We start from the raw sequence: 27,583 nt of genomic DNA on the forward strand, positions 1-27,583 counted from the left end.
TGCTCCAGGTTAACTCAGAGCAGAATAACATTTAAGGGTCCAAAGTCATCTTTAAGCTGCATTGTATCTCCTAACAGGGATATAAATAAATTTAAAAAGCTGCTGTGGTTTATTTTGGTAACATCTGCTTCCAATTTACTTTGAAGTGGAAAAGGAACAACCCCTAACAATGAAACCAGGATTCCCTCAAAGGTCTTCATTAATGCCAATTTTGGTTACATGCCTTAAGAGACAAAACATAAAGTAGCAGTCAGACTACTCATTTACCGCTTGGCGTTTTGCAGCAAAACTTTAAAAAAAGGCGGGGGGGGGGCAACGGGAGGAGATTTCATGCAGTGGTTATTTATTAAAATATTTTTTTACCCGCCTTTTAGCAAATATGTTCAAAAATGCTGACAATGTAAAGAAAAACAATAAAGGCAATAAAATACATTCTCAAAAGAAATTATATTTTTGGATCCAGGAAAAATAATTCATCAATACCAAAATCTGCAACTCAGCAGTTAAAACGTCCTGCCAAATGGAAGCTAACAAGGGAATAGAACAGGCCTTGTTATGCAGGAGGTTGCAAATCACAACTGCAACCAAAGAAGACCTTTGCGTGGATCCAAACAATCATTCATATTTGGTGGGATAGAATAAAGATGAAAACCTTTGCCAACAACTGTTGTTTATTCTTGTTCCCAAGGATTTTTTTAAAGCTCCACATGCAGTTTAGTTCAGTAACTGTTCAAACTTAAAAAGGTCGCTGAACAAGTGATAGTTGCAATCAATCTTTAGAGCTCTGGCCATAAAAGTGTCCGCACAATCACATGAACACAATTTCCAATGTTCCCTGGCTATCAGGACTGCCAGAATTGCTGTTGCTAAGCAGCACTTCATGTTACATCGCACTTTACAACTCTTATCACTTAGTGACAGCAATTCTGGTCCCAATTGCCAATGTTAACCAAGGATTACCTGTATTATGTAAACAGCTGCTGTATTCAGCTGTTAAATACAGGTATAACAGACTATAACAGAAATATAAAATATAACAGAAATATTCAAAAGCACTATTTATATATTTTTTAAAATTATTTTTACAGCATCTGACACTAATTCCATACCAGGTACCAAATGCCTTTTGTAATTGCAATGGTAATTCACAAGCCTATTTTAATTTCTGCATTTAGTCTTGCTATATGCATAAATTACCCCTACTGAAGAATTAAATAGATTATCATTTTCTCACCTTTTAGTATCATAGTCAATTAAAACATAGTTTTCCATAGCAAGCTTGAGGTCTGGAATTTCTTCACAGACCCACCTGAAAAACAAAAATAAAGAAGATCAATTAATCTTTCAAGCAACTCTCCTAAATTCTATCTGGTTTTTTTTTAAAGATCCGTACCAGTCCAAATACATTTACTATTCATCATTTGCAGTTCACTGGCGGTCTGAGAAAAAGAAAAAACATTTATTCAACTGGAGCAAAGAAATATTCTTTTCAGGTATTCAGCGTAATAGCTATTTTCAAGTCTCCAAGAAATAAATTTAAGGTAGTTAAACTTTACTTTATTGGGGTTTTTTAATGAAATTCGTTTGCCGCCCATCTCTCTATAAGCAACTCTGAGCAGCTTACAATAATAGAATAATTACTGTATTGAAACATAACAACATCATTCATCAAAAATTAAAAACAGCTCAAAAGAACCAGTGCATAGATGGGGTGGAGTTGGGACCTTCTACTTATCTATTTTATGCTTATTATTTCAGGAATAATCCTTAACAACATCCATGAAAAGTAATGTAACCAACCTGCAGTATTAAGTGCTCAGTTGCTCTCACTTCTTTCAAATAAGAATGTTGCTATACAATATAAGTCCACTGAGACCAACATGGTCTAATCTGACAGTACTAAATGGCATTTCCATCACCACCACCTGTCCTCTACCACAAATCCTTGGAATTGGAGATGCCAGGGATTATCATTTGGAGCAGATGTTAACTATTGATGTATGGCTCCTCCCTTCTGATGTTTACAACATTTTATGGTTTTTTTGCAATGCTGCAACCAAACAGCAATGCTAAATACAGGTAGTCCTCGACTTACAACAGTTCATTTAGTGACCATTCAAAATTACAATGGCACTGAAAACTGTGACTTATGGCTGTTTTTCAAAGTTACTACCTTTGTGGCATCCCCCATGATTGCATGATCAAAATTCAGCTGCTTGGCAATTGGTTCATATTTATGACCATTGTTATGTCCCAAGGTCATGTGATCACCTTTTGCAACCTCCTCACAAGCAAAGTCAATGGGGAAGTCAGGTTCATTTAACAACTGGGTTACTAACTTATCAACTATTTTGGGCTCAATGGTGGTCGTAAGTTGAGGACTGCCTGTACTGTAAAGGCTGAAGATTTGGGACAATAGAAACTAAAATGATAAGTTAGTCACTGGGAGAACTCTAAATTAAAGGAGGGAAAATGTTTGCTTATCGCCATTAGCAAGGATAGATGTTTATGCTGGCAAGCAATAACTTATTGCAGGAAAAAAAAAAACCCTGCAATTGCATATAAGCACTTTATCCTTGCTCCCCAACAGCTACTCCTTAAAAAAAACCCAGCATAAACAGCTCATGTAGACCTACACTGTAACATCAATGGAAGCTTTAAAGAGCATTATGAGTTGTATTCTACTGATGCAGAGTCTGGAAAGCTGTGTTTTTTTTTTCAGCCTGGAGATACCAGGCTAACACATTGGAAAGAAGTGACATCAAAACAAGATACAATGAGATAAGAGGCAAACACACAAATTACTATTCGTCTTCTGGCTTTGAGCACAGTAAGTTACCAATTCTGGTTTATTAGCTAGGCCATGATTTGTGATACGTCTTGAGGCACAGAGAATTTTCAGAAGGGGAAACTAATATTTCTATCATATTTCCCTTCTTCCTTGACCTATATCATACAGTTATCATTTATTTTATTTATTTGTACCCCACATTTATAATTTTTACAAATAATTCAAGGCAGCAAACATACCTAATACTCCTTCCTCCTCCTATTTTCCCCATAACAACAAACTGGTGAGTTGGTTTGGACTGAGAGAAAGTGACTGTTCCCCCCCCCCCCCCCCAAGCTGGCATTCATGGATAAGTTTGGACTAGAACTCATGATCTCCTGCTTTCTAGCTTGGAGCCTTAACTGCTAGACCAAACCGGCTCATGGAAGGCTTAGAGAAGGAACTCTTAGATGTACCTATGTTTGTGCTTTCTTCCCAGTAAACTATCTTGATAAGCCTGAACCTCAAAAACTGATAATATTTTAAAATAGCTAGATTGTATCAGACAGAGGGGCTGTTATTGGGCAAGGCAATTTGCAGCTTATCCTTCACTTGAGGGTTCCATAAAAGGTTATCTTCTGTGTTGCATCAACAATGCCAGAAGGCAATAGCAATAGGAATGAGGCAATGCTGCTTTGCCCAAGGAACTTAAAACTACATCCCACTGGGCCAAAGAAAGGAGTTATCTGAAGGCTTAGATTAAGTGGTTTTTCTACAAGATAGCCATTTGTTATTCATAACAGAGTCAATGAGGTCTTTGAGAGAATGCTACTTAATGCAATCAGAGTGAGTTACTTCAAGGGGGATAGATAGAAGGAAGTTTCTGGTAGAATCCAGGTAAGATTATTTGAGCAGCTATTTAGGACAATGACTGCACTACTAAAATCAAACTATTGGACCAAAGGTGAAATAATTCCTATACATGAATCTTTTCTGGCCCAATTAATATTCAAAGCAACATACTACACTACTTTCTTTCATGGTTTCCCCCTTTTTGGGGCAAAATCTCAAATCTTGTTTTCACTGGCTAGCAGAGAAAGTTCTGCTATCAATAGTAATGTTCTTGCCAAAGGAGTGTATGGATAAGTACGTGTGCATGTACAGGCAGGCATACATATGTGCAGTAATGCTGATGAGAATTTGTCGGGCCAAAGGCCAGCTATGTTAATATTTACTGAAAATGTCTAGCATACAGAAATCCATATAAATAAGCATCGAAGATCATTTGTGAATACAGAAATACATCAAATTCTTAGTCCTTTAAACTGTACCTGTATATTATTCAAATATACTGTTTTAATACAAAACAAGTAATTTTTTTCAACTTTTCTTTAGACTAACTTATTCTGTAAATCTCATAAATATGTCAATGATGTATTCATTTTAAGTTATGTTTATATGTTTTAAATGTATTAAGTTCATATCTAATTATTTTAATGTGCCCTCAAAACCTGCTTTTTCCTCTAGTTTCAGAATGTCTTCAAATTTCACTTCTCTAAACCTAATCCTGAGAAACTAACCAACTATCTGCAAAAGTTACAAAGGGGCCTGCTCTGATCCTATACGTCTAGGGTGTGATAATCTTTACAGTGAATATATTTCAAGCTTTGTAGGTCTCACACATAACAGTAATAAATCTGTAGTTTAGAGGACAGGTTAAACCTGCTTTTAATGCACATTTTCAGTCAGAACACAGCACAGTTGAGTAACCTGCAGACTAGTCAGAAATATTGTCAGCATCCAGACCTACAAAACCAGGAACAACGAACAGACAAAGATTGCATGCCTCCCTATGTCCTAGGAATCCTAGGACTTTGGCCCCAAAAATGGCCCAGAAAATGTCCAAAAAACGCCCTGAAAATGGCCAAAAAACAGGCTGAAAAATGGGCGGGGGAGGGCCAGCCAGTGGTGGGATTAGCCCCAACCGGCTGAATCCTACCTGCGCCTTTGAGCTGAGTGACCGGGGGACTGGGCTGGGTGTGATGAGTGACATCACCCACCCAGTCATATGACCAACCGGCTACGCCTACCCAGCCAGAGAACCAGTTGTTAAGTTATTCAAGTCCCACCACAGCCTAGGTCTAGGATAAAAGGATAAACTGCAAGCAATGTATGCTAAACTGGGATACAGAGAATCTATTCCATTGCTTACTATCCAATTCCCAAAGTAGATACACAGCTATAATTACTGAGGGAAAAACCAAGGTGACACATTGCACCATCTTCCTCACTATCAGCCGCAGTGACTGAGGTACATGATCACCTTTGAACCTGTGCACTGATATGCTTTTATTCTTGGCACTGGAAAGCACTGGAGAATTCCTGATCCAATCTCTGACAAATCCAGTTATCAGAATCAGACTGCAGGTGATGTGAAAGACTATTGTTGGAAACTCTGCAATTAAGAGGCTGCCTTATTTATCTGCTTGTTTGTTTGTAAAATGTACTGGCTGCCCACCTTACCACAAGGTAATTCTGGGCAGCATACAATCTTAAAAAAATAAAATTGACACAAAAGCTAAAAGACATAAATAATTTTTTTTTAATTTGATTTATATTCCGCCCTTCTCCGGAGACTCAGGGCGGCTTACAATGCGTTAAGCAATAGTCTTCATACTTTTGTATATTTATACAAAGTCAGCTTATTGCCCCCACAATCTGGGTCCTCAATTTACCTACCTTTGAAAGGATGGAAGGCTGAGTCAACCTTGAGCCTGGTGAGATTCGAACTTACAGTAATTGCAGACAGCTGGTGTTAATCACAATGCTTTTAGTCTGCTGAGCCACCAGGCTCATAATACTGTGAAGTATTACCACTTCAAAATACTGTAAGATCCAAATACTGTGCCCAATTAAAAGATGGGGATGGGGGGAAGGAGGAGGAGAGGAGGATGGAATCTGTTGTTAATCTATTAACCACCTCCACTTGTCCCCCTTATCCTAAGTCTGTGTCCACGTCTAGTCTGTGACTAGATGTATGCAGCATAAGAACATCAGAGGGTATATACAACTTGCCACGGGACAATTCACCATGGCCAACTTGTTGTGGAACAAGAATTACACTAATATTAAAGAAATAGTGGAACAAAATCATTAAAGAAAGGATGCCAAAGGAAGTACAAAATGAAATGTGAATCAGAAAAATTAAAAAAAAATTGTTTTAAATAATTAAATTGAATTGTTGAATTGTCCTGTGGTGAGTTGGCTGCGACGAGTTGTCCCATTCCGACATCAGAATGGGATTTGCTTTTGAATTAGGATGTTGTGTGACTTGGTCAAATAGTTTGTTCACCATAATTTATGATTTGGTAACATGGGTGAATCCAGCCAACAAACCTAGGTTACAAAATGATGGCTTACTGCTTACTAATGTCCTATGTGTCCTATATTCTTTTGTTTCATTGTTTTTAATGGAACCCAGAAATGATATTTTAAGTCTATATGGAAAAGCATACTATATCATAGGAATTTGACATTACACACCAAGTATAGAATCCTAACAAGAACCAAGCTTCCATTCTTCATCTCTTCCCTATCAGAAGACTCACTTGCTGTTTTGAGATGCAGCCCTGGGAACGTAAGGGAGAGAAAGTTTTGTAGTGCATATTTGCCTTAACACCTACCGAATTGTCTCAATGATTTCGTGAGCAGCATCATGGTGTTTGTCCTGAAACAACAAAAAAAAAACACAGAAAGAGGTGGCTTCAGGACATCTAGGAAGTGACATCAACTACGTTGGCTGTCAGTACAAGAGTCATTTGCTTTAATAAACATTGTTTGCAAATGCAGAGAAAGGAAACTTAATCTCCTTTATTAAAACATTTTATCAAGAATAACACAACACAAATTCTATGCTTCCTATTTCTCCCCAACATTTGTGTGAAAGGTATTCCTTTTGTGTCTTCTACACAACACTAGATCAACCTACTGCAATCTTATCACTGGGCACCACAGAATGATGAAAGCTATGCGAAATACTGCCAGTTGCATTCGGCATCAGCGGAACAGAGGAGCTAGTTCCACTTCCAAAATGGAAGGAGGTCAATCCCTCCAAATCCATAGGCCAATTTTATTTCATTTCAGCAAGCTAAATTTTGAAAGAAAAGGGAATAATAAGGATTCCTTATAGTTTATCTTCAGATTGTGTATGCAGCATGTCAAAAAATATGTATTTCATATAGGAATACGCAAGAGTAGAAACCAATGCTTGTCATGATATCTCTATCGCAGTGGCTCCCATCCTTTTGGGTGCCAGGGACTGGTTCCGTGGAGAGAGGATTTTCCGCAAACCAGAGGGGGAAATAGTTTTGTGTACTGTCTGTATGCCATGGATGCACAGATGGGGCTTCGCTCATTTGCACAGCTCCATTTCTGACACGCTGCAGACCAGTGCCGGTCCACAGCCCGGGGGTTGGGGACCTCTGCTCTATAGAACATTCATGTTTAGAAGCAGCCAATCTCTGATTTCCAGATGCTCAAGACAGCAAGGATAAGCTGTTGCGTTTATATCTGTCTTGGGGCCCTTGGGAGCATCTGTTTAATTGTGGAAAGCAGAAATATAAATTAATTAGATCCTTAGTCAAAATCAACAAGATTCTTCATGACTTTTGGGGAAAGTAGGGTGAATTGAAGATGCAGAGCCAATGCCCGCAGCAAAGACCAAGGAATTGGTGAGTAGATTGGCTCCTTGGAACCCATTCAGATAAACAGAGGACAGGAGCCCATATAGACTTCAAAAAGCTGCTCCTCATGAGGAGATCACAGGATAGCAATTTTCCCTGGATTGAGTTCTGGGAGACAAAGGGATCCGCCTTCTTGCTTACAATCAAGATAGAGTATTAAAGGATACTTAAGTTCATGGATCTCACTTTCTAATCACTTTCAGAACCTGCTTATTAATTAGTTCTAAGCTATTAGAGAACAGCAGGTTTGAAAACACCTGGTAAGTCTACCTTCAATCCTGAATTAAAATAACAATAATAAACTTATATATTTAAAGAGACTGAAATAAACAGCAAAAAGCTAAATAAGGTTTTAATCTTAGGAAGTTATAAATTGACTAAGGGATCCAGGTAAAATTGGAGTATTGAAGCTTTTTCATAAGATTTTGGAATTAATTCTAACGAACAAGCAGCTTCTCATGGGAAATAGATTTTTTTGGTTTTTACAAGACAAAACAAAGATAAGCAATTTTAAGATTTCAAAAATTGGATACTAAGATAATTAACATTTTTTAGGTATAAGCTTATAAAATGTTGTAAAATGTTTACCAATTAAAATATTGAAGGAGACTTTGAAGAAGGGAATCAGAAAATAGTAATCACAATATCAACAATGTCAGTAATAATATATGTTTCTACATTATTGAAGAAATAACTGATGTAAAACAAATGTTAACTGACGAAACACAAATGGCATTGAAAGTGGATTTACAACTAACAGGGCAAGATGATGACTTAGAAAAGATGTTTCATTAGATTTTACAAAAGGAACTGGCTGATGTTTTAAAATTTAAAAGGAAAATACAAAGGATAAATCAAGAGTGATTTGGATATTTTTTTCCTATTGGATTTACAAAAGAGGCATGTTAGAGCCTTGAAAAATTCTGTGTGATGCAACAAAGAAGAAATGAAGATAAATTAAATCCTACAACAATATTTGAATAAACTAAAGGTCAAGCCTTTTAGAAATAACAGGAAAGAATATTAAGTTGGTTTATTTGATCAAGGTTAAAACAAGATGTTATAGATTCTGGCAACCCTTTATGGACTTTCTGCTAACACCAGGACTCAAAAGATATTTTATGGATTTGTTTATAGATAAGAAAAGGGATATGGAATGAAGAGATAAATGTTTGTTAATTTGGAGTAGGTGAAAAGTCACTAAATTTGTTTATATTTATTGTGATGACAATTGGAAGTCACTTCTTTATATATTAATTTCCTCTATTATATTCTTACTTTTCTTTTCTTTTTCACTTTTCACTCCTTACTGTTCACTTTTCTTTGGTTTATATTAGATTTTACTATTATAATAAAAATTCTTAATAAAAACTACATATCACAAAAAACCAATAAAATTCTTCTAGAATTCTTATGCTTTTACAAGTTCTTTTCATTTCAACTATCCCCTTTTAGTAACAAATAAATAGAAATTAACACTGGTCTCTTTACTGAATTCAAAAACAGAAGCTACAGATAGAATCTGATTAAGCTTTCCATATTCCTAGTGAATTCAAGACAGTGATGGGATTAGAAATGGGAATATCTTGGTTCATAAGGGTCTTTGAATTACATGCTATACAAGAATATGAAGAAACTTAAATGTAAAAGCTTAAGAATTCAAACAATATACTTTAAAATATTAGAAAGTTAGAAGAGGCATTTGTTTGATAGGAAAATCTGTTTCTAAATGTTGTGTTCTTAGACCTCTATATTTTCAGCTATTTCAAATTTAAAACAAAAACAACCTTTTTTCTGAACCAGAACAGATTTTGTACCATCATCTAAAGTACTCATGAACTGAATTCGTTATGTGGTATGCAGAACTTCATTGAATAGCTCCATCCTTTATGTTATGCAGGACATATAGCTCCTCCTTCTGACTTTCTATTCATATACTGTGAATAACTCTAACAGAAGATCATGTGAATAGCTGTATACAAAGACTTTCAGATAAACTGGAACTAAGCAACATATGAGTCACATGAAAATCTCTGCGATAGTACTATAAATAGTTCTCTATCATTTTCAAAGTAGCATTCTTTCAAAATTAGGAATGGGTATTAAGTGAGAAATTAATACAAAATCAATGTTTTAAATAATATATTTGATTTATATTACTTTTATTTTAAATATGTAAATATTACACTTCTTATAGAATAAACAGATGAGTATAACCTAAAGATAATGACATTGGTAATACATTTTATTTCTTAACAGAATCAATACCCCTACAATTGAGGTAAAGGAACTTTCCCCAGAGTAAAGAGCCATTTTGATCATTTCTCAAATCTATTAATATTATTCCTATGAAATATTGGCATTTCAGTTTCACCTGATGAAAATAAGTTGCTCCAATCTGCCTAAGAAACCACACTTTTAAGACAAACCAGTAATATGTTCTTTATGATATTCAAGTCAGAAAGCTTCCTGGGTGAGTGGCAGAGAGCTTAATGGACAGAGAAAACTGAGACTATCAAACAAACTTTTGACTTGACAAGAAGGTCATCTGGAAACCTCCCATATTGGGTAGATGTGTTATTCTTTAGTCAGCAACCCCCAAGCATTTTCTTTATGTGGATCACTACATTATTATCAACAGCTTTGATAATAAAGGAGCCAATAAACTAAGGACTGGTAACATGGTACCTACCAATGCTATAATACGATTCTCCTCCCCTGGACATACTGTATTTTTCGGAGTATAAGACGAATTCCCCCCCCCAAAAAAGGTGAAAATGTTGGTGCGTCTTATACACCAAATACAGCCATTTTTGGCCTCCTGAAGCCCCGCCCAGCTTGTCCCATTTTTGCGAAAAATGGGTCCGTTTTTCGCAAAGACAGGGTGCACAGAGGATTTGGGAGGCCTGCAGTGTGCTCCTGGGGGCTGGGAAGGGCAAAAACGCCCGTTTTGTGAAAAACAGGCCCATTTTTCACTAAAATGGGGGCATTTTTGCCCTCCCCTAGCCCCCAGGACCACTCTGCAGGCCTCCCAAACCCTCTGTGCTCCGTTTTTTGCAAAAAATGGGTGAAAAACGAGCCTGTTTTTGTGAAAAGCGGGGCACGCAGGGGGTTTGGGAGGCCTGCAGGGTGCTCCTGGGGGCCAGGGAGGGAAAAAACCTTTTTTTTCTTACTTGCCTCTTCGAAATCTTGGTGCGTCTTAAACACCAGTGCATCTTACAGTCTGAAAAATATGGCATCTACATCACCACAAAATTACATTAGAAAAAACATCCAAACCTAACGAGATGTTTGTGTTCTCATGGGACTGTTTGGATTTAGAGGCATTTGCATCTAAATAAACAAACAACTTTAGCTGTCCCCTTCAATTCTGGCTACATTTTAAAAAGGATTTTTCTCTTTTGAGACACATGAAGCATACACATCTCAACAAACAAATAACTCTGTCTGCTCTGATTCTGGCTACATTTTTAAAACTATTTTAAATTCTGTTTTGCCGCATGTCCTAGACTTCACTCATACACTACTATGGATCAAAATTTAGGAACCATTAGTTTAGGAAATACAGAATTAGAAGCCTTAGTTTATTATTTGAATCAGACTTTTTAATTCCTCTGATTTAAATTAATCCATTCTATCTTCAAACTTTGGTTAAGCAAAACTTATGAAGCGTAGACTCTGGACCAAGATCATCTTTCAAAGATTCTAGTCCCAGTTCAGTTTAATACTGTACTGTATTTCCAAATGCCCATCAAAGAAGCTCCCTTCCTCATCAAAGAATAGGCAGATTCTCCTGGGTGCAGACAATGTGCTTAGCACGTTGTAAGCCGCCCTGAGTCTCCGGAGAAGGGCGGCATATAAATCAAATTTTAAAAAAAATATTCATATACTATTAAAATTCTGATTGCTGTAATCCTTAACTGGGCAAAATGGTGCACCATACAGCAAAAGCTTTTGATCCAAGGTATCTCAAACTAGCTAATTTACAGAATGCATCTAAAATACAAGACATGTGACTCCAATGGAAATGAAATTTGGCATATTTTATGACATAAAAATTATGATGAAAGAGTTTATGAGTCCTGGTGGTGGAGAATGCAGTATTGCAGACTAACTGTCCACAGCCAGGAGTTTGATCCTGACCGGCTCAAGCCTTCCATTCTCCCAAGGTCAGCAAAATGAGGGCTCCAGATTGTTGGGAGCAATATCTATGTTGATGTAAACCATCCAGAGAAGGCTGTAAAGCAGTATGGGTGGTATACAGGTAGTCCTTGACTTACAACCACAATTGAGCCCAAAACAAGACACCTGTTAAGTGAATTTTTGGCCCATTTTATGACCTTTCTTGCCACAGTTGTTAAGTGAATCCCTGCAGTTGTTAAATTAGTCACCTGGTTGTTAAATGAATCTGGCTTCCCCATTGACTTTGCTTGTCAGAAAGTTACAAAATGACCCCGGGATCCGCAACCATCAGTTGCCAAAGCATCTGAATTTTGATCATGTGACCAAGGAGATGCTGCAACAGTCACGTGAAAAATGGTCATAACTCACTTTTTTCAGTGATGTTGTAATTTAGAATGGTCACTAAATGAACTGTTGTAAGTCAAGGACTACCTGCATAGGTTTCCAGCTATTTCTATTGCTATGACATAATATAAAATGTCATAAAACATTTCCTGTGCCAGTGTTTGACTATGCTATAAAGTTCAACCTGGGCTATTTTCAAGGGAGACGTATCTCTGAATGTATCCCAATTTTTCCAGCAAAGACAATAGATAAGAAGCTCTATCATTATTGAAGTCAATGAGGAATCTGATAAGAAAATATTTGCGAAAGAGTGACCCAAGAGGTCATGGGTTGTCTAGCCTCTTATACAAATGCACTTCAAATTGCTGATGGTTTAAAAATACAATAAATAAAATAGCCAGGCGCTTTTATTATTTAAATACTCAATATTACACACAGTCCTCACCTACCAATGGTTTTATTTAGCAATGGTCTGAAATTACGACAATGTAAAAGAAAAAGCTGTATGCTGAATCCTCACATTTACGACCATTGCAGCATCTTGCAATCGCATAATTGCCATTTGGACACTTCACAATTGGCCTGCAACAAGCAGTTGACAAGAGAAGGTGGAAGTAAAATCGTAAGTCATGGTCACATGGCGTTTCATTAAGCAACCGCAGGGCTTGGATTCAGAACCAAGAAGTTAAGTTGTAAGTCCTTTGAGTCATGCAAAGATTTTGCCAGGTCCAACTGTGGTCTAATAAAGGACTATCTGTTTCGCTCAAGATAGTATTATGATCAAAATTTATAATTCCCAGTTAATAATCAGGCAACTAGAAATAAGTATCTCCTGGATTCTGAAATGTTTGGTTAACCCTCCATAGCCCCCTTTTCACCCCGTCCATGAACTGTAAAATCGGTACTAGGCAGGGGCAGGGGGTTGGACTAGAAGACCTCCAAGGTCCCTTCCAACTCTGTTATTCTATTCTATTCTATTCTATTCTAATACTATATAGTGCTAGCTCATACATATGCCTCAGAACCATTCAAATAATATAGTGTTTTACAGAGAATTGTAGCCTGAAGCCTGAAGCCTGATGTGGTTCAATCAACGTGTTGGGCCTTATTGCTGCCTTTCATTGCTGTCTACTCTCTCCATCTGCTAGAGCTTTTAGATCAGTGTTTCTCAACCTTGGCAGCTTGAAGATGGGTGGACTTCAACTCCCAGAATCCCCCAGCCAGCAGCGCTGGCTGGGGGATTCTGGGAGTTGAAGTCCACCCATCTTCAAGCTGCCAAGGTTGAGAAACACTGTTTTAGAGGAAGAAAATCTTACGTAATTATCTTTCGCTTTTATTATTTCCTAACTGAAGAACCTACAGTATTTTCTGAGGAAATCCTGAAACATCCTAGGGAAATAAGACTTCATGGAATACCTTTTGAATAGCCTGATTCCCAGCCAATTATTGCTATTCTCAGGCTCAGCAGATGGCAGCTTCCAGCAGACCAAGTCAGGAGTCAGACTATATAGATAATTCTCAACTTACGACCACAATTGAGCCCAAAATTTCCACTGCTAAGCAAGGTAGTTATTAGGTAAATTTTGCCCCATTTCACAATCTTTCTGGCCACAGTTGTTAAGTGAATCACTGCAGTTGTTAAGTTGGTTGTTAAGTGAACCTGGCTTCCACATTGACCTTGCTTGTCAGAAGGTCACTAAAGGTGGTAACGTGATCCGGGACACTACAACCATCATAAATATATGCCAAGTGTCCAAATTTTGATCATGTGACTATGAGAATGTGCGTTTTTCACACTCCAATCATGTGAAAAACGGTCGTAAGTCATTTTTTCAGTGCCGTTGTAACGTCAGTCACTAAATGAATGTGTTCCAAGTTGAGGACCACCTGCATTTGGAGGGGAGACTACAAGCGAACACAAGAGGTATAGTTTAGTTTGGGAAGTTAAAAAAAAAAAAGACATCCTGCAAAAAGGCAATAACAGGCCATTTGCATACTACTGCAAGAAAACTGCACAGATGCATCCAAGAAGCTGAATTTCACTCAAAAGCTTTTTTTTCTTTTTTCTTTTCTTTTCTTTTCTTTTCTTTTTTGCTATTCTCAGTGGAAGAAATATATACTCCTACTGTCCTAGAAGACATTCAGTGAAATAGCCTTTTAACCCCAGCGACTATGCAGAACCTAAATAATCTCTAATTCTCTTGCTTAGCATTGGCAAAAGGCCGGGGGCATAATGAAAGGCTTTCACAAGTGGCCAAAAAGCAAGCAAAAAAACCCCACTTCTATTTCACATGCAGATGTTTTGAATGCCAGAGGTCGACTTCAGAAAATATTTTCTGAGTCATTGAGGGGAACGGGGTGGTTATTCAACCTTGTAAGAATCATCTTACTCTGATTTTTTTTAAAAAAATACTTCTGATTCATCAGAAAAACCCTCTTACATCCCTTTTCGGGAAACCTGAAGGTGGGAGGCAGAGTCACACACGCTTCACTGTGACATGAAAGCCGGTGGGAGGATTGCATCTGGAACACCAAGGCACCCTTCTCCCACAGCCTTAATTAGCTTTGCAGGGGAATACACATCTCACATCCTCCTCCCAAGCTCTTAACAACCAAAATCGTGACACCAGCCTTTCCCTCTGTCAGCTAAGCAATTATGCAAATATTACAGTCTCTAGCAGTCCTGGTTTTTATCACTATGATGCACATGTAGCTTTATCCAATAAACTCTGGATGTATGCAGAGTCATAAATTGGCTTTATAAACTTTTTTTAAAGAAACTTCCAACTACTACTCATCATTCCAACCCAACATGACTTCTAAGAAAATGAGAGAAGCAGAAGAGAAAACCAGCATTGGACTACCACTGGGAGAATTTTGTTCAAATCTTCATGCAGCCATGAAAATCAACTAAACTTCCTCTCTTAAAATATGCTACTTCACAAGGAAAGGGGAGAGGGGAAGGTAGGAAAAAAGGGATCTATTCACTGTCACAAGCTTTTTCAAAGAAGGAGGAAGCACAATTATAATAAACAGTTTAACTAATTGGCTATTCTGGATAACTAGTGGTCAAAGTATTGATATTCCATCCTTAGCCACTGAAAAAAATACTGAATTTCTAACAGGCACTGCCAATATAACTAGCAGCTCATATGAATCTGGAACTTGAAATAATCCAACATACAAACAAATCCTTGCTGGTAACATAATAGCAGAATGCCTACTAGGCATTCAAAGGTCCAAAGTTTAATATGCTGCTTCTCTGTTTTATAGCTCTTGCATTAGCACAGCTAGTAGAAACCTTTCAGTGATCTGGCTAGATCAGGCTAGACTCCACCATGATTAAGAGAAATAGTCTGCCACATTGTTAAAAAAAATTTAAAAACCTGGAAGATCTGTATTATGTCTTGTACAATCTTAGGTACAAATGGGATGATAAGTGCTAACACTTAGGCTCCATCTTGCAAAGAGGCTGTTATCAGGAACTGCTTTTATGGCAATGCAAAAAAAAAAAAGTAAGATAGGACCGTGTATGAGGAAGAAACTGAAATTTCTTCTCCAATCTCCTGAGGTGTCATGTTGCCAAAAAATTCAAACCTGGCCTTTTGCATGGAACACTCTCGTCACCTGCCACATATAACCCAGGCAATTCCCCCTTTGCTGCCTGCAGAACCAAGAAGGACTAGAGCAGTGAAACTAAGAGACGTTTTGTTGACGTCAGAGCTGTGCTCTGAAACCACAGCAGAAACCCCTCTTCCCCTTGATGCCAAATAGCTTCTATACCAGAGGAGGAGAAGGGGGGAAAAGAAAGAGAAAGAGAGAGAGAGAGAGAAAGAAAAATAAAGTCTACATTTGACTACAGTACAATATTCCTCTAGCGCCTTTGGTTTCCAGGATTATTTTCCAAAAGAAAAAAAAAGATTTTGCATATTTCTGCTGTAATGGCTTGCCTTGCTCTCTCTCTTTCTGCAGCCATTTCAGTACAATTTGTAAGGGGGAAAAATGCTCCCAATGCTGGGAGTTTGACATTTGGAAAGAAAATACTTCTTGACACCATTTTGAGGAACTCCCTGTCATGAGATATTGTCTCGTATGACAAAGGTCTCAGATTTGAAAATGAATTAGATAGACAAAATGAGTGCCCAACTCACAGGGTTGTTGTTGTTGTGGGGAAAATAGGAAGAGAAGGGAGTATGTTTGCTGCCTTGAGTTATTTATAATAAAAAAAGCAGGATAGAAAGAAAGAAAATACGTAAAATAAATAACTATTTGAGCTAGTAATGATTAGCCAAAATCAACAAACAGATATTTCAGCTAGGTAGGCTGTGGACTTGTGAATTTTTCAAGAATATCTAGGTTGCCCATTGTTGGAAACCAGATACGCTGATTCAGCAAGGATCTTACAGATTTATTTGGGGATCATAAAGACAGCCAGGATTGGACAATCACAATAGACTACTTCACATTACAACAACAACAACAACAGATTCTGAAATGTGTCAGGTTGATATCCATAACAGAAGTATCAGATTCTAAGAAAGGATGCCACAGAACTGTCACACTCAAGACTTGAGATCCCAATAAAACAAATATTCTGTCCTTAATACATTGCTACAACAGCTTCCACAAGAGCTCGAGTAGACTTACACACTGAATGCACTCCATTCATTAGTAGGAACTATTTTGTGGGAAAACCAGTCAAACCAATTGCAGATAGTTGCCACCGAGCAACCGAAGCATATTAATTCCCTGGGGACTTATTGCAGGCACCACAGCACAGCAGACATTTTATGGCTCACACCTTTAGTGAATAAAGGAAGAATACAATTCTGAAATGCTTGCATTCATTTGTTTCTAAGAAGCAGTGGATAGAAAAATATAGTCCTCTAGGTATCACTAACCTACTATAATGTTAATCACAGCAAAGAGGCTTCTAGATCAGATAAACCACTGACCTGATCTATTAGAGATGAAGGAAAAAGTTCTGTGCACCAGGCCAGATAATATTTTGCCTACCTAGTGGGTTTTGTCTTTTCTGACTGGAAACAGCTTTACAACAAAAAAATAGTTCCTTTTTTATTAACTACTTTATTATCCTTTTAATTGGACTTTCTTCACTACATTGCACTGAGCAACGGGACTTCTTCACCTCATGCTTAGAAAAGTATATCATTTTTTTTTTGCTATATTTTCCTTTAACATATGTTGTTCTAGCTTTGGAAAAAGAAAATCAAAATTTCAAACATTAGCAACATTAGTAAAACACTAATGTACAAAAAAAAACCAATGTTTTGTAATGATCACACCTTAAGCAAAATATGCTCTGTGGAAATGTACTCAATAAAGGTTCTAATGTACTACATGCCTATTAAGATATGCAGAGTTTAATAGCACTTACTCCCATGTACATTTACTTAGGATTATAGCCAAGATGGATAGCAATTACTGTAGGCTTTATACTGAAATTAAAAGTAAAGTAAAAAACTCATCAGCTATGGGTGCACCCCCCACTCTCTCTGAGAGAGAGAGAGAGAGAGAGAGAGAGAGAGACAGACAGACAGACAGACAGACAGACAGACAGAAATGGAGCTGCCCAAGCAGGAAAGGCCACATGAACAATTGCAGGCTCAATGGTTTCTGGGAATGGCAGTCAAAAATAGCTCAACCTTCTGAATAAGCAGGAAGTTTTAGAAACCAGATAACTGGTTAAGGAGCCAGGATGACATAAGGCCAATGATAGCATATTTTATTCATCTTTTCACAAAAAAAGCTATTCTAATTCCTCATATCATCTGCTGAAATGCAGTAGAAATATCCACACCATATGACTTTCTAACAGGTCAAGATCAGGTCACTGAAATTCAATGGCAAAATGCCTCATTTAGGGCAGCAGCATGGCTTTCGCTTAACTTTGAGCCCCGGTGGCTCTTTGGTTGAAAAGGGAAACACATAGCCTTTTTGAAGCAGTATGTTTCCCATTCCTACTCTTACACCCTCCCCAAGGTAAAAATCAGGCTGAACATTTTCAGCCTACTTCTTCCAGTAATGCCTCAAGTAGCCATTTTTGACCAGCTGGTAGGCAGAAAAGCTATGGTCCTTCCCCTGATCCAAAAAAAGATGTCCAGTTCTGATCTGCATCATTCAAACTCAATCTATTGTACACCCTACCTCCTTTACACTGTTAAATATGGAATACAAATGGAGAAATGCCACACAGTGCAAGAATAGCCAAACAGTTCCATGCCAAGTTTTTTTAAAAAAAATACTATACTTCCATTCTCCAACAAGAATGCAATTCCCCACCCCTGCTAAGATAGCAAACACATGGTATGGTAAGTATGTGAAGATTTACACATATGCACACACTCTCTCTCTCTGACACCCCCACAAACATATTCTGTATTCATAACTGTCATTTCCCAGGGCCGCATCATTACAAAACACAATGATTCATTAGAAAAGGTTAGCCAAAATTTGTGAAATGTGTAAAATATTATGCAGCTAAGGCATTACAAAAATAAAATGAAGCGTCATCACTGATGTGTGCAGTAACCAAATATGGACTGCAAGTATAGAATTAGGAAGAATAAATTTGTGCATTTATCACTAAATAGAGGAAAGGGAAATTTGCAAAGAATTCTCTATTTAGGTTTCAGTTCTATCTTCCTCCTCCCACTACTGTTTCGTTTCCTTTTTAAAACAGAGGAAAACGAAACATATTCCTCATTCAATAGTCAGAAAGTTAACTTTACACATTCTACTATGTTTCAGTCCAAAGCGATTCCAAAAATGTAAGCCTGAAGAAAGGAAGTAAAGGAGAAGCTAATTAATATTCCAATTATTTTATTTAGTTATAATCAGTCTTCTGCCTCTTCAGAACTCTGTTACCTAGAGTAGAAATAATATCCTAGTCTTTATACAAACATTCTAATTCATACAGACACAATCATTCCAAATTACAACCCTTCTTATGTAGTGTTAAACCCACTGTCTGGTTATTTAAAGTGCTTAGAAAAAGAAAAGAGAAAAAAGAGATAAGTTTTTAATCAATAGTAATTCAACATGAAAATATAAAACATGAGACAGTTGAGCAGGGCTACAGACAGAGATTATGAAGTGTAGAAAAGACAGGGAGGGTAGAACAGAATAGAACAAATATTGTTTGGGTGTGGACAGGGAGTATCTGCAAGTAATGAGTCACCCACAACAGGAAAAGTAGGATTATTTTAAAATGGCTGGCCTGGGATGTAAGGAATGTTTGCAAATTTTTTTTTTAAAAAGTGACAGGGTGGGGAATACCAAAGAGTTGGCAGAGACCCAAGAAAGCAACAACACAGTGTCCTGAGGGAGGCCAGCTATCTGTGGGTCAACTGAGGATTTGGGGGCTAAAGCAAATTCCAGAGTTTGACAGGCAATAGTTGAATTGTAAGAAGGGCACCCCTTCTCTGAAGATAGATTATCACAATAGCAGTGAGAATGAAAGAATAAAGTAAGTCCCAAGGCAATGGAAAAGCTACATTGAATGTAGGCAGCTGTCCATCAGGAATGCAGCTCTTTCTGCATACCATAAACCTGAATTCATCAAGAAATTTAGTTAAGACTAGATGACCTTTAAAGTTGATTCCAACTTTGCAATACTATGATTGACAAACAAGAAATAAAGACTGCAAAAGTGGCATCAAGAACACAAAATATATTAAATACAATACTTTCAGCAGAATGTAAGAGATACTTTGCAAGAATAGACCAAAGTTTCATCAAATCCATAAACCTGTTTTCCACAGTGGCTGTTTGTCACACACAGTCTTGGTTAACTGAACTACAGTATTAAAGGTTAAATTAATTCTATTTCCTGAATTCCCATAACATACACGATAGAGTTCATACAACACATTTAAATGTCATATGTACTCTGAATGCAGCCAGTAGTTTGATAAAATGTTTTCAATAATCCTAAAGACCTCTCATAATTGCATCCAAAAATTGACATTCAAGAAATTAACCACCTTTAAGACAGTTTATCTTTTGAACTCGATAAGGATAAACATGCTTATTCTGCATTGTCTAATTTCTTTGCAAAAATATGTACATTAGAAGCTGTTGCATACAGATTGTGATAGCAAATTGTAAAAACCATTATAAATGTGTTAAGAATGAGAGGAAGTTTTTATTAAGGTAATCAATCAAAAGGAAAACCTAAAGTCTGAGAAAGGAAAGTAGAAGAGAAAACAGTACATTTTCAGAACACATACTGTACTAGCATGAAAAAAATTGGCAGCAATGAAACTAGAGGACAACTCCAAATATATCTGATTTAGAAGACGGTTGAGAACTTCAGTTATGAGGAGGTCAAGCCAGGACGAGTGCCTGGGACAAAAAAGCCTGGGAGAATGAGAAAAGATGGTGTAGATAGATGAGGAGAAAATATTGAAGGTGAAATTTCATGATTATTTTCTCCTTCCTTAGAAATAAAAGGAACTAGAAGCACCCTTCAGTTTTTCTATCACAATGCAATCAGGTCTCCCCCATTTCCTATGCCTTACATAATAGCCCCATAATGCACCCAAACCAGGGGGGGTCTTTGCACCTATTACTCTATAATAAACGTTACTAAATTTTCCCAGCACAAAAACACCCTTTCCATTTTCCGTTTAGCAGGAAGTCAAAAGGCAATTCTCACGGGGTTCGATTCCCTCCATAATATAATCTTAAATGAAGAAAAAAAAAAAACCTGCCGAAGTGACACCGAACAGCTGCCTGTCAATCCTCCCCAACTCAGTTTCCTAAGGTACCTCCTCGGCTACAATGACAGCACATTATTTCGCTCTCCCTTCCACACAACACTCTTGTCTTCTTTCCACGAGGCTACCTCATCATCCCCGATTTCAGTTCGGTTCAGCCTCCCAAATTCCCTCGTAGATTTAAAAAAAAAAAAAATTAAAAATAAACCCTTGCGATTCCCACTCTGTACCTTTCCCAAACTTTTCTCCCCCCCCACTTTATTTCTAATAACTCCCAGGCAGACGTGCCCCAACGAATAACTGGACCCGGATTTTTTTTCCTTTGCATTCCACCCGCCACCCCCACCCCCCAGGTTAATTTCCTCTTCCAAATTCCTTTTTACTTTACTAAAATTATTCCCGCAGGGCTCCCCGTCTCTCCCTCTCTCTCTCTCTCTCTCTCTCAAAAAAAAAGGGGGGCACTTCCCCTTCTCATTTCCTACCGTGCCCATAAAAGTAACCCTCCTGGGACCCCCTGCTCCTTCTGAAGGACCCCCTCACACCCCACATTCCCGTGACACCCCGACCCCCTTCATCTCCTCCCCACCGGGGCGCCCAAGGACGACTCTCTCTCTCTCCCGCACACTCACATAAACGGGCAGGGGCCAGGGGTAGACGGCCGGCTCCGCTCCCACTGGCGACTTCAGCCTGAGCTCCAACCTCTCGCCCATGCTGGCGGCGGAAGAGAGCGAGCAGAGCAGAGCCTCAGTGAGAGGATAGGTCAGCTCGGGGCGGCAAAAGGGAGCAAGTGGCGGCGGACCCGCACCATGCTAGAGCGGCGGGGCGGCGGAGAGCGAAAACGGCGGCGGCGGCGGCGGCGGCGGCTGAGGAGGACCAGCCCGCGAGCGAGCGGCCGCTCCTTCCCTTCACGCGCTCTCTCTTCTCTATTGTCGCTCGCGCCGGGCCGGGCTTTTCGTCAGCAATAGCAGCAGCAGCAGCCGCGCCGCCGCCATTTTGGGCCGCCCCCGCCGGCGTCAAAAGCAGGGGCCGCCCAGTGGAGGTGGTGGTAATGATGAGGGCGATGACGGTAACAGCGAGAAGGGAGAGGGAGGGAAGGAGGGCAATTATTTAAAAAAAAAAAAAGAAAAGAAAAAAGAAAACCCGTGCGGGCGGAGGACGTCAACCCCCAAATGTATCAGTTACAGCTTTTATTGCTCGTCTTACGTCCTTCACTCCACCACTCTTTTAAGAAAAAAATTATAGCTTCACGTAGAGAGGCGGGGGTGGGGGGGGAGCCGACGTCGCGCGCGAGACGAGGGGGGGGAAGGAGATTGGCGCGCACGCACTCGGGCTCGTTGAGGGTACGCACGCACGCACGTACGTCCCAGATGTAAGTGAATTATTCGAAAGAGAAGCCTAGGAGTAGTTGAAGGAGGGGAGGGGGGGAGAGGGAGAGGAGGGGGCGCGGCGCCAAGATAAAAGGAAGGACGGCCGCCTTCGTCCTAGCTCACTGTCTGTTCTTTCCCCCCACCACCACCCGCACCCCAGCTCCTGTCACACATACGCTCGCTCTCCCCCATCCAGGCTTTTTTTTTCCCCCTGAGGAGGAGGAGGAGGAGGCTCGGTGGATTAAAAAAAAAAAAGCGCGAGAGTCTCGGAGTGAATTTAAAAAAAAAAAAAAAAAAGCGGGCCCGGATCTGTCCGCCTTGGCCAGAGTGCGCGCTCCTCCTTGTCCTCACTTGCCCTCAGTGGAGGCCCCGTCTGAGGCGGCCGCGCGCTCGCGCTTCCTCCGCCTCCTCGAGCCCCCCCCCCCGCTCCCCCATTTCGTCTCTCATTCTCTCTCTCTCTCTCTCGGCGCGCGAACGCCGCCTCCTCACGAAGGTTCCATCTCCCCCCACCACCACAACGCACGAGGCGCACGAAGAAAATAGTAACGGTCACGCTGAAACCTCAAATGAGCCCCCTAATCGTTACAGTCGTGTTTTCAACCATCACACACGCGCGAACACACACACACACCACACACACATATATAGAGCGTGATTCCCCGGGCAATCCTACTCGCGCGGGAAGTCACGACGCGCACGTCAGATTTTCCTCACGTATGTATTCGACTTATAAATAGTAGACACACACGCAACGCAGACTTATGTTCACACGTAGGGAAGGGGGAATGGAGTGTGGGAGGGAGAGAGAGAGAGACATGGAAAAGATGACAAGGCAAGCCTGGAAAGGTTTGACTGACTCCCTGCCTTAAAATTAAGCACAATCTACCTCCGAATGAAGGCGGATGCTTTTCCAGATGGAGAGGTTTCCTGTTTTGTGGGCTCATTTGGCTGGGTCTTGTCTCAAAATTGCCCTGTTCCTGTCAGGCTTCCCCCGCGCCGCCCCAGAGATAAGAAGAACACGCCATAATTAATGCTGTAGCGATTTCGGTGTTTATGCTGAGGGGGTAGCAGGGACATAAGGGCTCTTTGCCCCAGGAAAACGACCGCCTATCGTATATTACACGTATTTACAAATACCAAAAGGAGAATTAAAAACAGCACAAGTGATGTCATGATGCAAGTCTTTTATTTCCGATGGAAATCTGCTTTCGACTTTGAGGTTACAATGCCAAATAATTGTTCATGTTTGCTGGCAGGTGCTGGGGGCATCCTCAGAAAAGTCCAAATATATAATGCATATATTTGGGGGGGGGGATTCCAATTAAACTATCTCAGGCGGTTGTGAGGATAAATGTTGAGGTTGGGAAGAAAAAAACATTTTTGTTAACCCTGAGATTCTTGAAGGAAAGGTAGGCAAAGCAATTCTCCCATTAAATCACCTTCCCTGGCAACTATTATTTAGAGGTGGACTGAATCTGAACATGGAGTTTCCATCAAAGTGTACCCAAGAATATAAGAAATTGTCAAACTAAAGCAGGCTAGAGGCCCATGTAGCCTGCAAAAGAAGACAAAAATAGCAATTCGATTTTGTTTCTCCTAAATAATTTGTTAAAAAATAGACTTAATGAGAATACAGAAGTGTTTCCTACCTGTAGAAGTGTGGATTTGGCTAATTACATTTGGCCTCCTCCTCCCCCGTTTTTAGTTATTTAAACCATTGTTTCTTTTTTCTGCATCTCTGAATTAATGTGACTATCATGGAAGCAGAAAAGTGTACATGTAGGAATAAAAATATATTTGTATACTAAGAATCTAAAAACAAGTAGTAGCAGTAGCAGTGGTACCCTATTTGCTGTGTTCAAGAGACATAATACCAGAACTAGGCACAGGATTGCAGCTTTCCATCTATCTATCTCTTTTGTTTACTGCTTTCTGGTTAGTAAATTTGAGATTTCATGGCACATTGCAAAGGGAAATGGGGATGCTTGGAACGTGCAGGCAGATGCTCCCTGCAGCTGTTGGTACAGAACATTTGAAAGGAAACGTCATTGAGAAGCTGTTCAAACTGTGTCAGCATTTCTTGCTGATAGGGAATGAAGCATATCTATTCAGTCCCTCTGTAGCATCTGCTCAAGGACAATTCCAAAGAGTCCTCCTATGTTCAAGATCACAACTATTTCTGCACATGAATGTGAATTTAAATAAATCATCCTTTATTGTTGCAAGTTTAAAGCTAAGCAAAAGTATAGCTGGTACTGAGGACATTTCCTTTTCAAGTCCACAGCAAAATTTATCAGTGATCTCAAAATTCAAATGTAATGGTTTACATTTCAAAGGTTTTCCACTTTTGATTTTGAAGCATACAACAGGCAATAAATATTACTACACCCTCTCCTATTCCCTCTACAACTTTTTATACATGGCAATACTGCAGTTTTAAATAGTTCTATGGCTATGTGAAGTTGTTTTACATCAGAGTTTAATATTACTGAAATTAAATGGACTTCCTCCAAAATTCAAAGTAGTATAAACTCCCACTCTTTTATCTTCAAATATTCTATGAGATATAACAGCTTCAATAAAATTAAACTGTTTCAGGTTTAAATTCTGGTATTCACTGAGTTTAGGAAAATATGACTATCCCGACGCCAGATCCTTAGAGTCAATTAATTCCCCCTTGACAATAAAATAACTCTAAAAGTTTATTAATTTAGCTAAAGACTAATAATGTCTTTTACTGAGAAACCTTTGCTCAAGGTAGTCTCTAAAATTTGTGCTCTCCACATCTGTTAGAACTGAAGCAACTCCCACAACTTTCAGTATTACATCTTATCAGATTTCAAAGTGGCATAAAGGTTTTGCCCTCCACACTATTTAGCTTTGCATAACTAAGAAGCAATTCATTAAATGATAGAATTGGCACTATTTTAGCCTAGAAATTAGGTTAATTCAGTAAATTATGGTTCAGTTAACCATGGTTACTGCATTATTTATTTATTTATTTTAGTCAGATTTATATGCCGCCCTTCTCCCGTAGGACTCGGGGCAGCTCACAGCAATACCCGACAATAAGTGAAAATTAAATAATATTAAAACCAATTTAAAATCCCCAAGTCCCCAAGTTAAAATCCACGGCAGATCAGAGAAGTTGGTGTAAGAGCCATGTCTTTAGGTCGGCGCGGAAGGTGCGGAGGTCAGGGGCCGTCCAGAGCTCGGTGGGCAACCCATTAAAATCTCCTACAACCATAAGGTTGGGGATCTCAACCGTCAGTTCAGCTAAGACTTCGAGTAATGCGGGCAGGACTGAAGACACGCAGCTGGGAGACAGGTACGTAATCAACAGAGCCGACTGCACTCCAGGGTCCCATTTCAACAGAAGGGACTCACACCCGCCAATCTGAGGGACAGTGACCTCCCTAAGGTCTAAGACCTTCCCTAATGACAACCGCCATCCCTCCCCACTAGTCAAACAACTAGTATAATGGGACTTACTGCAAGATTGGATTCAAACAATATATTTCATCAAAATTAAAATATATTAAGGCTTAATATGTTGTGTTAACCCACCATATCCGAGGCATTGTCCATATTACATAAAACACTGTTAATCCATATGTTTATTGATTTCCTAATGTCAAAATTACACCTTGGAAATATTCCATATCTAGAGCTTCATTTTCTTTCATTCAATCATGTCTGATTCTCGGAGATTGCCTAGACAAGTCCCTGCAAGTTTCTTGACAAGATTTTTCAGAAATAATTTGCCATTGCATCCTTCATAGGACTGAAAACAACTTGCCCAAGATTACCTAGTTGGCTTTGTGCCTAAAGTGGAATTATAACTCATAATTTCTAGGCTGATGCCTTAACCACTACACCAAATAGGCTTTCTGTAGAACAGTGAAGTCAAAATCTGGAACAATCATCATTTGAGTATAAAGAAATCAAAATTTGAAGGGTTCAAACATTAATCTTAAACTTTGGTTTATATAAATCCAAGATGATAAGATAACTAGCTCCTTCCCATTATTAGGTATTCAACATTAAACATAATTTGACTGCTGCAGCCAGTCATTAAAAAATGTATTCTGGGCTGCAAGACTTTGGCAGTGAATTCTTAATGAATAGGCTTGAGGTTTGAGAGGGACTTTTTCAGTCTAAATCTTTTTCTTGATACACAAAATAGGTCAATGGATTTTGGTGTTTCCCTAGCACAGCTGAATGGCTAGAACTAGTTTAACTGGATATTTTTGTTGTGTACATCTAAGCAATTAGCTTTTTTCAACAATCCATGGCTTAATTGTTTCATGAACTAAGCTAGTAGAACAATCTTTTCCAACACTGATGCTCCCCAGATGTGTGGTATCAATGACTTGAGAAATGGACTGAAATACTATGAAATTTAACAGACAACAGCACAGCACAATCTTTCACTTTTACTTTTACTTAGGAAACAAAAAGCAAATCCATAGGTTGGATATCTGGAATGGGAATGAGTAACCTGTATTACTCATGCTTTAGTCACCTCTTAATTAGGTTACTAAAATGCTTTCAAAATGAGGTTGCCCTTGAAGACCACTCAGAAGCTATTGCTGATTCAGAATACAACAACATAGCTAGCGATGAGCAGAACACATTATGCCAATGCATCACTGCTGCTTTGTGAGCTATTCTTATTGCCAATTATTTTCAAGTACAATTTTAGCTGCTGGTTATCACCTGTAAAGCCCTTCATGGAATAAGCTAGGTTCTTTGAGGGCCCACCTAGCTTCAGTAGTTTCTGCCTGCCCAGTAAGATCAGATAGAACAGGGGTATCAAACTCAAGGCCCGCGTACTGGATCTAGCCTGCAGGGTGCTTAAAAATTTAGAAATAAAAAGTTTAGTGGAGTATTTATAAGTAATAAATGTTTGCCAGTAATATCTGGTAGAAGAAATAGGAAAATGGTTATAGTGAAGAACTGTGGAAAGAGAAAAAATGCATTGAGCCTGTGGCCACTGCCCACTGTGCCCATGCCCATCCCAGCCACACACCACCACCATTCGGCCCTCTGAGGTCAAACACAATCCTGATGTGGCCCTTAATGAAATCAAGTTTGACACCCCTGAGATAGTGTGATCACACCCCAGATCCCATCAATTTAAAAAAGTCTATAGAATTTAGGAAGCACACCTTCTCATGATACCTGCACTGTGGAACAGTGTCCCCACACATCTGTATTGTTCCCACCCCACTGCTGTTCTACAAGTCTTTGAATATCTGGATTTGCTCCCTGTTTGGGGTTAGCTGTCAATCCTTTATTAGTTTTATGTTGTCTGTTCTGGATATGCATGTCTTCTTTCTTTTGTTTCCTATTTTGGAGATGTAAACCACTCACAGTGTCTTTGGAAGTCAGGCAGCCTCTACATCCAATAAAATAAAATAAATTCTGGCAAAA

At 39.0% G+C, this 27,583-nt stretch overlaps 1 protein-coding gene across 6 annotated transcripts in view; it reads right to left on the reverse strand.

Annotated features, from left to right (window-relative positions):
- DOT1L (DOT1 like histone lysine methyltransferase) overlaps positions 1-22,522 on the reverse strand; it is an 82,687-nt gene extending 60,165 nt beyond the window's left edge. For 4 of the 6 annotated variants that reach the window (XM_087881498.1, XM_034437748.3, XM_034437749.3 and 1 more), the window contains exons 1-3: positions 21,410-22,522; positions 6,454-6,497; positions 1,235-1,309 (exon numbers count right to left, since the gene is read on the reverse strand). In XM_087881498.1, the coding sequence (XP_087737624.1) occupies positions 1,235-1,309; positions 6,454-6,497; positions 21,410-21,490 (200 nt within the window). In that variant the 5' untranslated portion in view covers positions 21,491-22,522. The remainder of the gene's footprint in view (positions 1-1,234; positions 1,310-6,453; positions 6,498-21,409) is intronic. The other 2 variants (XM_087881491.1, XM_034437747.3) reach the window with 1 other exon arrangement.
- Between the last annotated feature and the right edge of the window lie 5,061 nt (positions 22,523-27,583).

Source organism: Pantherophis guttatus, chromosome 1 (genome assembly GCF_059756535.1).
Source record: "Pantherophis guttatus breed Tessera chromosome 1, ASM5975653v1, whole genome shotgun sequence".
NCBI lineage: Eukaryota > Metazoa > Chordata > Lepidosauria > Squamata > Colubridae > Pantherophis > Pantherophis guttatus.